Raw genomic sequence first — 11,306 nt, forward strand, 5'->3', positions numbered from 1 at the left:
TTTGGCCGGTTGAATCTGTGATCCCATTTTTTCAGTCACTACCCAGACCTCATGACCATAGGTGAGGGTTGGGACATAGACGGACCAGTAAATCGAAAGCTTTGCCCCTTACCCACAATGGTCCGGCACAGCGCCTGCATCACTACAGAAGCCACACCAACTGCCAATCCATGTCACGCTCCATCCTACCCACACTTGTGAACAAGACCCCGAGATACTTGACCTCCCCTGCTTGAGGCAGTAACTCTCCCCCAACCCAAAGAGGGGACAATCCACCAGCTTCCGGCAGAGAACCGTGGCCTCAGATTTGGATGTGCTGACTCTCATCCCGACCTCTTCACACTTGGCTTCAAACTGCCCCAGTGCATGCTGGAGGTCACAGTGTGATGAAGCTAACAGAACTTCATCATCTGCCACAAGCAGAGAAGCAATTCTGAGGTCCCCAAAACCACACCCCTTTCTCCTCTTGGCTGCACCTCGAGATCCTGTCCGTGAATGTCACAAATAGGGTCAGTGAGAAGGGACAACCCTGGCGGAGGCCAACACCCATCAAGAACGAGTTTGACTTTACGCCGATGCTATTTCTTTTTTACATAATTTATTTTTTTGTGTGTCATTTTATAAATGTAGTGTTTAATGTCAGAGTAGTTTATTGGTGCATAATTTGAATTAAGGCTAACAGACAGAGTGAGATATGGTAAGGGAAATGGCACAGGAAAATTAGGCCTATTTTGGGTGACATGCACTGTGTTTTTCTTATTTTATTATCACTCCTTCAGTGTCATGGCTTTGACCCATCTTTTAAATGTTGTATAGGGTGGATGCTTGTGAAGGAAAAGGGTAAAAGCTGTTTCTTTTCCTCCTGTCAGAACTACTTACATCACTGCAAGGTGACAGCTGGCATGTCACGATTGTTTCTGCATCCCATGATGCTCTGCATGCCAGATACCAGCTTGAACTAAATAAAACAACTACGGGCATGCTGTCAGACACTGCTAGGATTCTTCTTCCAAGCAGTGCACGATTTATCGGTCAGACCAGACAGAAATAATGACTGTTGCTGAAGGTGACATTGGTCTTTGCATGGAAAACTCTGCCACAGGTGGATGAAGAATGAGAGTTTCTGATCTAATCTTCTTTCTGGGCATAAACCTGTCTTTCATAAACATCTCTATTTAATTCATTATAATCCTGCACAGGAGTAAAAACCTTCACAGGGAGAGTTTAATGTCCCTGCAGCTTGATTTCCCTCCACAGGCGCAATAGTTCACTTTCTCCATTAGGTGGCCTCAGCGACACACTGGCCACGCACGTTTTGCCCCGTCCTCACTCAATTTTATAACCTGCATCTCAATTTAATTAAGATGTTACTTAAGATTTAATCAGGTCAGCTGAAGAGAAAGCATCGCTGCTAACAGGTAAATTTAATGATGTTGTAAACCTCTAAAGTCTGCACAAGAGGCCACTGATAAAAAGTCAAGTGTTAAGCACTGTGTCGTGCAATGCATTAAAGGCAGTATAGCGTGATTGGTCGCCAAAGGGCCAGAGTCACATGCTCTCATTCACTTTCTCTTGAATGAGACAACGTCAGAGCGCCGGTGTGAGGCCGAGCCGCGGGAGCGCACAGTCTCCGGGCTTTGGCCGCAGACGCAAGCAGAGGCTGCAGCAGGACGCAGCCGGAGCGGCGATGGCTGAGTGACATCTGAGTGTTTGTTGTGTGTGTTATTTATTTATTAACTGTCAGCGAAGTGGAGCCCGTCGAGGATTTAATGGGACTGTGCTGTGCTCTGGTTTGTGTTTGTGAGACTGTGTGCCCTTTTGGATTGACTTTAAGCTGTTAAGTTCCCATGAAAGTGACCGGACGTTTATTTTGAAATGTCAACATCAAGCTACAGCTAGCACTGTGAGTAAGAGGTGAGTGTGATGATGATTAATATCAGAATAGAAATTTTGGGGCATGCACGTAGGAAGGTGTGACTCTTATTGGTCATGCCTTAATAATAACATTGCGCTCACGGGAAATCCCTTTTTATTCTGTCTATTTATTCTGTTTGTAATCGGATCATTTGCACAGTAATGCACAATGCAATCAGCTGTGGCATAGGGGAGATCGGGACTGGTTGTCAAACGTTTTTACTTTAATTTGGATCCCTTAATAAAAGTATCTTTAATGGATTCTCTTCCAATGTGCAATGGAAGCCGAAAGTGTTAGGTATAGAAATAGAGGGACGTTTCTCTCCTTACCTTATTCTGCTCAAAAGATATGGACTGTCAAAAACATCTTGTCTGTGACAACATTCCTGATGGTGGCATTAGTAGTCACACACTATGGAGCTGGTTATCCTTGTTATTTTAATAGAAGAGAAATAAAACTGGAGATAATCTTAAAAATGAATATGAATTTGATTGAGATATAACAAGCATATAAGCATACAAAGAACAATAAATGTGACAACCCAACACATTCTCACTCTGATCACGGACCTTCCACGTCCAGATATGACATGAAAGGTACCCTTTTGGATGTTGATGTTCTGGGACGCTGTGTCAAGTTCTGCCTGTTACATGTGTTGTCTTCTTTCAAAATACACTTCCCTTTTCACAGGACATTTATTGTTTACACACTGTCTCTTTCAAAATAAATGCACTATATCGGTACAACAACGCGAATTGACTTTTTTCCCTTTGTCAAGTAACACACATGGGTGGGTTTCAGAAAATGGAACAGATTTTGGCTTTATAATCTTATAGGATGCGAACACCGCTCTCCCGAGTGAAAGTGGATGTTTGCTGCATTTACTTTCATTCTTGTCCTGCCGTGTTTTCCCCCGATGCCACCGAGCGCTGTTAAACTGTAACAGCAACTGGCTGCGTATCGGATACCTTTTTTGTCAGTTCTAAGTCACTGCCCAAGCTCCAGATTTTGACTTCGGAGTGAGACCGGGTTGGACAACCAACCTCGAAGAGAATGTGATAAGCATTCCCTACTGTTTTATATTTTATTTTATGTATATATTTTAGCAAACACCTAATCTAACAACAATTTTTCTATTCATTGTATTCATTACTAACAAGAATGAGAGCCAGTGGTAACTCAACAGATAAACAACTTAGTAGCTAACAAACAATAATAATAAGAATGGTATGTGCAATACAAACCCGGTCTCGCTCCGAAATCGTCCAAATCCAGCACTTGGGCAGTGTCTTGTGGCTTCAGACACTGACGAAAAAAGCTGTCCTTTAATGTTAGCATGATATGTGCCTGGTCGCTGTTATATTTTATCGGCGCTCTGTAGCGTCAGGGGGAAACACAGCAGGACAAGAACCAAAGTTAAGGTGGCAAAAGTTCAAGTAGGGCGAGTGGCAATGGTGGTGGATGGGTCCAACAAACACCAATTTTCACCTGGGAGGCCAGTGTTCGCATCCTGTAAGATTATAAAGCCAAACTCTCTTCCATTTTCCTAAACCTAACCACGTGCTGGAGAAAAAAAAAACATCAATTTGCAGTGTTGCACTGATGTGGTACATTAATTAATTTGAAAGAGACAGTATGTAAACCGTAAATTTCCTGTGAAAACGGAAGTGTATTTTGAAAGAAGACGATGCATGTAACAGGCAGAACTTCACATCCCAGAATGTCAATATCCAACGCACCCAGGGTACCTTTCACATCGTATCTGGATGTGGAAGGTCCATGACCAAACGTCAATATGTGACGAGGTCGGAGTGAGAATGTGTTGGCAATATAGCATGTGGTTTTGCCTTTTAATTGTCTCTTACTCCAGGGCTCTCTCCACACACGCAACTCCACCATTTCCCATTTCCATTTAATGAAAAAAAATTGCTACCTATAGGAAGACTCACCACTGTGACTAAGAAAAAAACTAAACTTATCTAACTAATCTAAACTGAAGTGCTCCCTTCATACTTCTTAATAGTAATAACTGTTATAATGTAAACCCACTGTGTAAAAGCCAGCAGAGAAACACAGATGAGCTGGATGTTAACATTTTGACATGAAAAACATTTGGAAGTCATCTCACCTCAGTGTTAAGTGTCTCACTCAAAAAATATGCTGGTCGGGGACCTCTGACCAAAATTCTGAAAAATTCAGAACCAACACTTTTTAACAGGGCCCTTCAGGAAGCAAAATATAATGAATGTGACAACCAACCCTGTTCTCCCCTACTCACGTTAAGAGCTTAAATAAACCTAAAACCAAAATAAAGTATTCTAACCAATGTTGCACTTTATGATATTATCTAAACTAATACAGATATATCAAATGCTGTATAATTAATTTGTTTAATCCACAGGGCTGCTGATGACCTCAGTAAGCAGACAGAGGATGCTTAACATCACAGCAGTTTGGGAACCATAAACTGGGCAGACAGAGTCATTCCACTGAGGAATTAAGGTACCACTACTTCTTCAGCTCTGCAGCTCAAATGATGTCAAATCTAATTTACAGAGTCAGGGGCCAAGTGTCCTGCCCAGACAGGGTTTGCCTCAAACATCTCATCCTTTGTCATTTGTCAGACGATACAATGGCAAAGATTGTTTGCAAGGCTGAAGCACAGGAGCCTCCTAGCCCTGTGGATATAATGTAGCACAACTCTTCAGCATGACTTAAATGAACTCCCCCCAACCCCAACACGTTCAGGGATGGATCCCATGAACCTTACAACTGTAATCGACAACGGGTTTTTGGACGAGGCTCCATCGAGCCGTGTCCTAACTGGCTGTTTCCTCTCGCTGCTCATCCTCACCACCTTGCTGGGAAACATGCTCGTTTGTGCTGCCGTCACCAAGTTTAGACATCTGCGCTCCAAAGTGACCAACTTTTTTGTGATCTCGCTGGCCGTGTCAGACCTCTTGGTTGCCATCCTGGTGATGCCGTGGAAAGCGGTGACAGAGATCGCCGGGTTCTGGCCGTTTGGCTCCTTCTGTGACACCTGGGTGGCTTTTGACATCATGTGCTCCACCGCGTCCATTTTGAACCTTTGTGTGATAAGCCTGGACCGCTACTGGGCCATCTCCAGCCCCTTTCGCTACGAGAGGAAGATGACACCCAGGGTTGCCTATGTGATGATCAGTGTGGCCTGGACACTGTCTGTGCTAATTTCCTTCATCCCGGTGCAGCTCAACTGGCACAAGGCCCAAACTAAATCCTACACCCCTCTGACTGGGTCCTCTAGCTCTTCAGGTTTCAATGCTACATCTTACCGCAGCCCAGAGAACTGTGACTCAAGCCTGAATAGGACCTACGCCATCTCCACCTCCCTTATAAGCTTTTACATCCCTGTGGCCATCATGGTGGCCACCTACACCCAAATATACCGCATTGCCCACAGACAAATCAGGAGGATTTCTGCCCTGGAGCGCGCAGCTGAAAGTGCCAAGAACAGACACGACAGCATGGGCGGAGGCTCCAGCATCGCAGATTCTGAGAGCTCTTTCAAAATGACGTTCAAGAGGGAAACCAAGGTGCTGAAGACACTGTCAGTAATCATGGGGGTGTTTGTGTGCTGCTGGCTTCCGTTCTTTATCCTCAACTGCATGGTGCCGTTCTGCGAGCAGTCAAGCAGAGGGGAGGCTTTCCCTTGTATCAGCCCCACCACGTTTGACGTGTTCGTGTGGTTCGGCTGGGCTAACTCCTCCCTCAACCCCATCATCTATGCCTTCAATGCAGATTTCCGCAAGGCCTTCTCCATCCTGCTGGGCTGCCACAGACTGTATCCAGGAGGCCACAACATAGAGACAGTCAGTCTAAACAAGAAATGACTCATGACTCTCTCACAGCACTGACTCATCCTTAATGCTAAGAGTCCTAGTTCCTGTAGAGGCCGGTCTGATCGACTTCAAACGAGGATGCTGCTCTCTGTGCTGACTCGTAGTGTGACTGAAGGATACAGTGACCCTACATGTACCCGTGTTCGCATTAGGCGAGTGGCCTGTCCGTGTGCAGACTGTCAGAGTGAGCTCGCTGTGCTCACCGCAATTGCTGCACCGTCTTCAAGTGGAAGATGCTCCTGAAAGAGGAGTGGGGATTTAGGGATTGAGATTAAGACTCTTCGCTATGGTGCCAGTAAGCTGGGAGCGCAGCGGTGCTGACACGCCCCTGGGATAGATAATCCCATGACTGGGCAGCACACACCCTAATGCTGTCAGACACCGCTCTCTTCAATACCATCACACACACGTACACAAACACAAACATTGTCAAAACATGCTCCTCCAAATTCAGTGTAAATGCAGCACCCAGCATGCACTTTATGACAAAGTACATGACAGCACACAGAAATACTGTTACTCATTACATTAACATCCTGTGCTCTGCGAGGAGTCCAGCGGTAAAGCGTCAAACCAAATCATGTTTAAGATGAGCATGTAGGTTAAGTACATCCACATGTGATTAAATATTAAAGCAAGAATGAACCCAGATTTGATTTTACATCTATTAATGTTGTGATTTTAGAAGAAAGTTCTGAGAAGTCGTCTCTTTTGGAGGTGAAAGTACACAGACGTGAAAAATGCAGCTTGTATCTCACGGCTGGTTCACAATTTATAGCTCATCCAAATGTCAGATCATTGTGACTTTAAACCAAATTTACTCAATAGACACCCCATAAAGTATTTGTTAGTCGCTTGAAAGTGTTTTATGGATGAGTCTCTCATATGTGTGTCCTGTATTTTTTGCAAACAACAGCTGATGACCTCTTTTAAGGAGAAGACACTGACCTAAACAAAGGTGGTGCTTGACCTGTGGTGTCTTTGACTATTGTGACCATGTAGGAGCTGAATGAACTGTCTGAATGTTATGTTTGGATTAATCAATTTTAATTAGCTCTTTAAAGAGAATTACTAAAGGATAATCTTGCTTTATAACAACATAGGTTTGGCTGTCAGTCCTATAGGTTATGATAACATTGCACTCACAAATTGCTGACATCTGGGAACACTGATATTCTCATGAGACAAGAGCAGACAGATGATCAAACTAGTTGAAAATCTGCCCACAGATCACTGAAGCCACTATATTTGGAGACGAAACCAAAAGTCTGCACGTAATTAGTTTGACTTATTTTGAAAGCAAATAATTTAATCTGAAACTGTGTTGTGGAACAAACACTCATCTGATACTTCTGCTGCCTCTCGTGAGCGACAAGCTAATATTACCGTAATGCAGTTGCGTTTTACAAAACTTACATTTATTGTAAGGTGGTGCACTTTAGTGGCAGTAGAAATTAATATCAGCACAGAGTAGGAAGTGTGGAGATGTGGTATAAAAAAAATTATAAAGCACTGTTGTATAGAGATCGAAGATAAACCCATGGGGGGATATCTCCGACTTCTTTTACTAACAATGTAGCGTAGTATGCTAGTATGCATTAGCCAAAAGAATAATAGCAGCGTTTGCCTTTTTTCATGTAAATTTGGCTAAGCTGAGGGTGTGTTTAAAACCTGTGGTCTGATTATCAGACCTAGAGTTGTCTGGCTTTGATCTGAATCAGGGACTAACTTTGTTGCAAAGTTGCATAATTGCCTAGAGTTGGTTCATGTTCTCACTGCAGCATTTACAAGCAGACCAGATCAAATGCCTTGCGTAAGAAAGCTGCTCTAGATTTCTCAGAATTTCCATGTGGTAAAAATCCAGGAAGTAAACAAAACATTGAAGGAGAGTACACTTGCAAGATAAATGTGACACTTTCTAATGTCACAATGGAGGGACAACTACGCAGGTTGATTTCAGTGCTGCTCATCGTGGACTATATTGCTGTCATTGTTCATTTTAGTCAAACCATACAGTTTGAAAATGAGGTGCGGCTCCAACTAGAAAACAATGTTTTGATACATTGGATGTGCTGAATGTGCATATTAAGGCAGTACAGGAGGAGGTGCACATTAACAATCCTCCAGGACTGTAACATGCTCATGTTTAACCCAAACAATGTGTCATGTGACTGCAGTTGGTTCGGATTGAAGTCAGAACACGTTCTCACCACAAATGAACCGCACCAGAGTTTGTTTGTAACCAGACTGAGACCACCTCTTCAAGAAGGTCTCAGTCTGGTTGTTTTGGTGCACACCAGAGTGCGATTGCTGTGTTCACACCTGCCCAAACAAGCTGCACTTCGGGGGCAAACAAACTTGACTTTGATTGAACCGAACCTAACAGGGCAGGTGTGAAAGCACCCTTAGTGTGTGTTCCCAGGTCTCAGCAGTTAAAGAAAAAGTTTAACAATTTGGGAGGGTTAGCTTCAGGCTGACTCATTCCAGAAAGTCAGCTTTTTTTGGATGACTTCCTGGAGTGCCTGTCAAGTCAGTGAGCCCGGTCAAGAAATAGTCCCACATGTAATCCTGTGGAAAACCTTGTTGTTTTTACTGTCTCTCTTCAAAACAACCAAATAAGATATGCAGAGTAAATCAGTGAGCTTTAGAGATGCTAGATTTCCCTTTGCTTCTCCAATAAGCAAATAAGCATATGTCCCAAAATGTCAAACTATTTCCTTAACTCTGTGAGTACTCTGTGAGTACCAAATCTATGACAAGATCCAGGAATTATTCTATAACGTGAAGCATTGTGTGGCGGACTATGATGCATAGCCATCATTACCACTGGCCACCTCTAATTTGGTGACTGTATTTATTTTATTTTTTTTATGCTAACTTCGCGTGAGCTACAGTGATCATTCATGACACAAACAAAAGTTCTAGGTGTTTGTACTTTGCTAAAAAACGATCTCTTTAGAATATGTAGTAGAGGTCTGACGAATGAATTAATGTTGTTATGTTTCATTCATAACATTATAAGCCATCAGAAGAAACAGTTGGGAAGTGTCTGCTTCAGCCATGTGGAAATATCTCAATGCACAGCTTAATAAAAGTGTATGTGTCCATGTTGGTGAAATCCACTGTGTGGTGTATGTGATGTGCTGTGTGCAACTTTGACCTCCACAGATCAAACCTCCTCAAGCACATTTCACACCAGAGTCTAAAGGGTAAAACGAAATGGAACCAGCTGTGTCTCACATCCAAAATTTCACTCTCACATAACTCAGGTGTTCATGTGTCTGTTTGGTCTGGTGATATATTGCCATCATTAGCAAAGTGAAAGGCCCAATCTGGACTTGTAAATAGCCTGGAATAATAAAGCAGTGCAATCACTGTGGCACTTTTTGACTTTGTTTCATTCATTCATTTATTGCACTAAAGTTGTTTTTTACCCCTAAGTGAATGCCTGAACTCTTGCAACAATACCTAAAACTAAAAGTGAATTTTTAGATCACAGCCAAAACAAGGAGAGGTGACTACTTTTCAGTTACTTTGTATCAAGGATGCAGCTGTCACATGAACTTACATGCCCTAATTTATTCAGATGCTTGAATGGGAGTGAGAGGGAGATGGAGGTAGTTGAAGTGCAGAGGGAGAGCAGAGCAGCAACAAGGACGTGTGATGGATTTTATTTTTGCGAGACCCCGTTAAACATCCCCTCATGAATCTGCCTGCCATCTCTTTATTAATAAATCAAAATCTAAGATGATTTGAGATTAAGCTTTTGTTTATTCAAACTAATGAATATCTCTGTCAATGCGCCAGGTCTTTAATAATCATAAAAATCGGAATGAGATGTATTTAAGTGTAAAACAGCCACAGTGTGTTGTCACGTCAACACTTGGAAGTGACTGAAGAATCATGAACGACTCTCATTAAAAGGCAAGTCTCCAAAGATTTAGAGGACAGATTTTTTTAATCAAATTCAGTTCATGTTCATTAGGAATATGAAAAAGTGTAAATACTGTGATGATAACTCTTGCTTGCGCACGCATGCATGCACACACACACACACACACACACGTGCACACACACACACACACACACACACACACACACACACACACACACACACACACACACACACAGAGTTGTCCTTTAAAGCCCACTTTCTCTGGGCCCCGGACTGTCCTTGCCTCTGTGAAACCTCCTCAAGCGTGCCACGGGAAGGGAACAGCAATTAATTTGACTGACATCATTCAGAGTGATGGCTGAGGTGGCGACAAGACAGGGTGTGTGTGCATGTGTGTGTTTATGTGTGTGGTGTAGGCAGTGTGACTGTCACCTGCTCCAGTGCCCAGCCCAGAGTCCCTGCAATGTCAGCTGCACTCTGTAAACACAGAGAATTTGTTTGCATTTGCTATCTTTGTGTTGCCGTGGAGGTTGCGGGGTTCTCAAAGCGATACTGTCTTTTTAGATTGGCACGTCGGAGGAGCGATGTTAGATGTGGCAACTTCAGATGATGCTAATGACTTGCCCTGAGGAAATGATTTACTGAGACAGGGAGGGAGAGAGAAGGGGGCAAAGAAAGAGACAGAGTCTTATGTAAGTATCAAGCAATGGCTACTTAAAAAGGGAGACTCAAAGGATGCCCTGTAAATATCACATAACCCACAAGTATCACCAAAGTCAGACTGCTGTCACATCCATAATGCAGTATCCTCCGCGGTCACATGCCGTCTGCTTACGGGCGGGCACACCTGGCCACGTGAAAAGTGGATTTTTAATGTAGTTAATGATTTCCATGTCACTCTGTCTCTCCAGTTGGCATCTTGGGGAATTAAAATGCAATTAAACAGTTTGCCATGATCTGTATTACTCTCCATTAAATATGTATTATTCACAACTGGCAGAGCTATCATAATTGCGCGAGAGCCTAATGCATTTTTAATACCTCACACGACATCAAGATAAGCATAATTGAGAGTGAGCGTGTTGGTGGCTCCATCCAAAGTGTGTCAACACAGTTACATGCTGACAGACATGAAAGCACTCCATGCACTGCATGTTGAAAAATGCTGTCGCTCTGTTTGTCTGGTCTCCTTGTTGAGGTAAACAGATGCTCTACATTCATTTTTAACTGACAGAGAAAGAAGATATCAACAAGACATATCAGGGCCCTGCTGCAACACACTCAGTCATCTAGTGGGAATTTGAGAGGCTATTTTCTAAACAGTAGAATACATTTTAAAGGAATGTAAACACATTTCATCCAGTGATTCAAAAATAGATACAAGATCGCCCCGCACATCTTTTGACCTTTAGTTTTCGTCCTTTACGCCAAGCCCCTTGATTCCTCTTCCTAGTTTACTCCTGCTCTTCATTTCTCTTTCTTATCACACCCCTCCGTGCTCTTCCTTCCACCCTCGCTCTGTTTACTGTTTGTGCTGCGGGCCGCCGGCAGTGCTGTGTTGCCATTCGTCACTCCAACTGGCTCCAGTGGAGAGGACAGGCTCTCTGACCCCACCACT

General features: G+C 43.2%; 1 protein-coding gene across 1 annotated transcript; it reads left to right on the forward strand.

Annotated features, from left to right (window-relative positions):
- Positions 1-1,608: 1,608 nt before the first annotated feature.
- Positions 1,609-9,150, forward strand: drd1a (dopamine receptor D1a). Its single transcript, XM_049586492.1, has 2 exons — positions 1,609-1,914; positions 4,317-9,150. The coding sequence occupies exon 2, from the start codon at positions 4,666-4,668 to the stop codon at positions 5,782-5,784; it is 1,119 nt and encodes a 372-aa protein (XP_049442449.1). The 5' UTR covers positions 1,609-1,914; positions 4,317-4,665; the 3' UTR covers positions 5,785-9,150.
- The last annotated feature ends 2,156 nt before the right edge of the window (positions 9,151-11,306 follow it).

This window comes from Epinephelus fuscoguttatus, linkage group LG9, assembly GCF_011397635.1.
Source record: "Epinephelus fuscoguttatus linkage group LG9, E.fuscoguttatus.final_Chr_v1".
Classification (NCBI taxonomy): domain Eukaryota; kingdom Metazoa; phylum Chordata; class Actinopteri; order Perciformes; family Serranidae; genus Epinephelus; species Epinephelus fuscoguttatus.

Bases quoted from the DNA above. Each gene is read 5' to 3' on its own strand.
- drd1a (XM_049586492.1), top strand. From the start codon at position 4,666: ATGGATCCCATGAACCTTACAACTGTAATCGACAACGGGTTTTTGGAC.